The sequence below is a fragment of the Empidonax traillii genome, unplaced genomic scaffold (assembly GCF_003031625.1).
Source record: "Empidonax traillii isolate 1590-97213 ecotype Southwest subspecies unplaced genomic scaffold, ASM303162v1 scaffold1602:size438507, whole genome shotgun sequence".
NCBI lineage: Eukaryota > Metazoa > Chordata > Aves > Passeriformes > Tyrannidae > Empidonax > Empidonax traillii.
The window spans coordinates 324,184-326,538 of record NW_020956795.1 but is presented as its reverse complement, the minus strand read 5'-3'; the positions used below and the strand labels follow the sequence as shown (position 1 = coordinate 326,538).

At 62.3% G+C, this 2,355-nt stretch overlaps 1 protein-coding gene across 2 annotated transcripts in view; it reads left to right on the top strand.

Moving 5' to 3' along the window:
• The first annotated feature begins 1,772 nt into the window (after window positions 1–1,772).
• The window catches only part of HMG20B (high mobility group 20B), a 5,113-nt gene continuing 4,530 nt past the window's right edge, over window positions 1,773–2,355 (top strand). The window contains exons 1-2 of one of the 2 annotated variants that reach the window (XM_027908056.1): window positions 1,773–1,913; window positions 2,110–2,176. In XM_027908056.1, coding sequence (XP_027763857.1) covers window positions 1,788–1,913; window positions 2,110–2,176 — 193 coding nt within the window. In that variant the 5' untranslated portion in view covers window positions 1,773–1,787. Of the gene's footprint in view, window positions 1,914–2,109; window positions 2,314–2,355 lie in introns of both variants that reach the window. The other variant, XM_027908055.1, reaches the window with a different exon arrangement.

Below are 2,355 nucleotides of genomic sequence, written 5' to 3'. Positions count from 1 at the left end.
GAGCTGTGCCAGGGGGGTTGGGATGGATCTCAGGGAAAGGTTCTTCCCCCAGAGGGTGGTGGGCACTGCCCAGGCTCCCCAGGGCAGTGGGCACAGCCCCAAGGCTGCCAGAGCTCCAGGAGCGTTTGGACAACGCTCTGAGGGACAGGGGGGGATTGTTGGGGTGTCCTGGGCAGGGCCAGGAGTTGGACTGGATGATCCCTGTGGGTCCTTTCCAGCTCAGGAGATTCCAGGAGTCTGTGACTCCAAGCATCTTGGGAGATCAGGACCAGCGTGGGCTGAATTCCCCTGGGATTTGTGCTGTCCTGAGCTGGCTTTGGCCCTCCTGGCACAGACGGGGAAGCGTTTTGGAGGCGGAGGGAGGTGGATGCCAGAGGAGGAATCTTGCCTGAAATAACTTTACTTTTTAAAGCATCCTTAGGCATGAGAGGAATCCAGTTCACAGAAAGGAGGGGCAAGGATCTGTCTGGCCCTGGAGGGTGTTTGGTGTGTTCCTGGCATCACTGGGAATACTGCTGGTGGAACTCATAAAGCCCAAGGCTGGCAGTCCCCTGCACAGCCCTGGGGGGTTCTTTTCCCCCAGAAGGCGGGAGAAGAGGTGGTCTCAGACCTTCCTGTGGGGTTTTGTGGGGTGCAGGGCACTGGCTGAGCTCTGATCCCAGTGGGAGGAACTTGTGCTGGGCACCCCCTTTATCCACAAGGACTGGTGCAGTAATGGGCAGTGTCCTGGGGACTCATGGAAGGGGCCTCCCTAAATTACCTGTAAGGGTGGCTTGGACAAGTGATGAGTGGGTAGCAGTGGGTTGGGATCTCTGGAAAGTTTGGGTTTACTCCAGGTACATGGTGTGGCAAACACAAGGGGAATTCCAGGGTGGATCCTGAGCGGGTTGGGATTGTTGTGTCTTCTGGTACACGTTGTCCTTGCCGGGGCTTGTGCTTGGCCCTGGGCTGGTTCCCAGGTCTGGGGACCCGGATGGAACCCAAGCAGGTGCCGTTTGGTGACACTCTGGAGCCCTTTGTGGCTCCCCCAACATGGTGGGGACATTTCCAGCGGAGCAGGAGCTGCCTTGGGGTGTGAGCAGACAGGGGCTGTGGAATGGAGCTGACTGGAGGAGGGGCTGGGGGGGCCCAGGGTGATGGTGTGGAGGGACAGGGAGGCTCTGCCCAAGGCAGCTGCAGATCCCTAAAGCCACATTAGTGGTCTGGGGAGCAGGGCTGGAGCTGCTGGGGTGTTGGGGTGGTGTCCCAGGCACAGGAACCTGCTGGGGTGGTTGTGGCCGGAGCGGGTCGGGCCAACGCCCTGCCCTCACCCTCTGCCTCCAGGGCTCCTTGGGTGTGGGTGATGCTTCCAGGTGGTGCTCCTTGAGCCAGGATCCAAAACCCTGCGGCTCCTCCTCCCTTGCAGAGGAGGATCAGCGGGTTCCTGCCCCTTGGGACGCCCCACTGAGGTGTGTCCCGGGCCCAGGTGACAGGCAGGGGCTGTCACTGATGCGATGGCATCGCTGTTACCTGCCTCCAAGAGCAGCACTAGCCCTCTTCCAAATGTCCCTGACAGGTCCCAGGGCTGCCACTGGACCTCAGGGCAGCTTTAGGGTGCCCAGGGCTGCCTTTCTCGGCCAGTGCTGGGCTCTGCTCCGGCCCCGTCGCTCCACCGTGGCCTCCCCTCTTGGGAACAGAGGCTCCAGTGCTGGGTTTGGGGCTGTTCGGGTGAGGGAATTTGGGAGGATTTAGTGGGCACGAGGCTGTGCTGCCAGGGGGCGTGTTGCTGTTGGTCCCAGCCCTCTGTGATGGTGCTCTCTGGCTGCAGACACGCCACGGGCAAGGCTCAGCATGGGAACTTCCTGGTGGCCATCAAGCAGGAGAAGGGGGAGTCGGCACGGATGGGTGGTGAGAAGCCCCACGGCGAGGAGGAGGTGAGCCCTGGTGCCCATGTCCCTGCCCACAGGGTTCGAGGTGTGGGGCTGTCCCTGTCCCTCCACAGGGCAATGGGCCAGGGAATCTCCCAGACCTTTCCTGGAGGGCCAGGGGGCCCAGGCAGGTCTGGGCCCTGCTCCCCTGTCCCGATGGCACTGTCTGCTCTGACTCCTCTGTCCTTTCCCCGGGTGCCAGCCGGTGAAGAAGAGGGGCTGGCCCAAGGGCAAGAAGAGGAAGAAGATCCTCCCCAACGGCCCCAAAGCCCCCGTGACGGGCTACGTGCGCTTCCTGAACGAGCGGCGGGAGCAGATCCGCACCCAGCACCCTGACCTGCCCTTCCCGGAGATCACCAAGATGCTGGGAGCGGAGTGGAGCAAACTGCAGCTCTCCGAGAAGCAGGTATGGCCCCCTGGGAGAGACCCCCAGGCTGGGGAGCTCCAG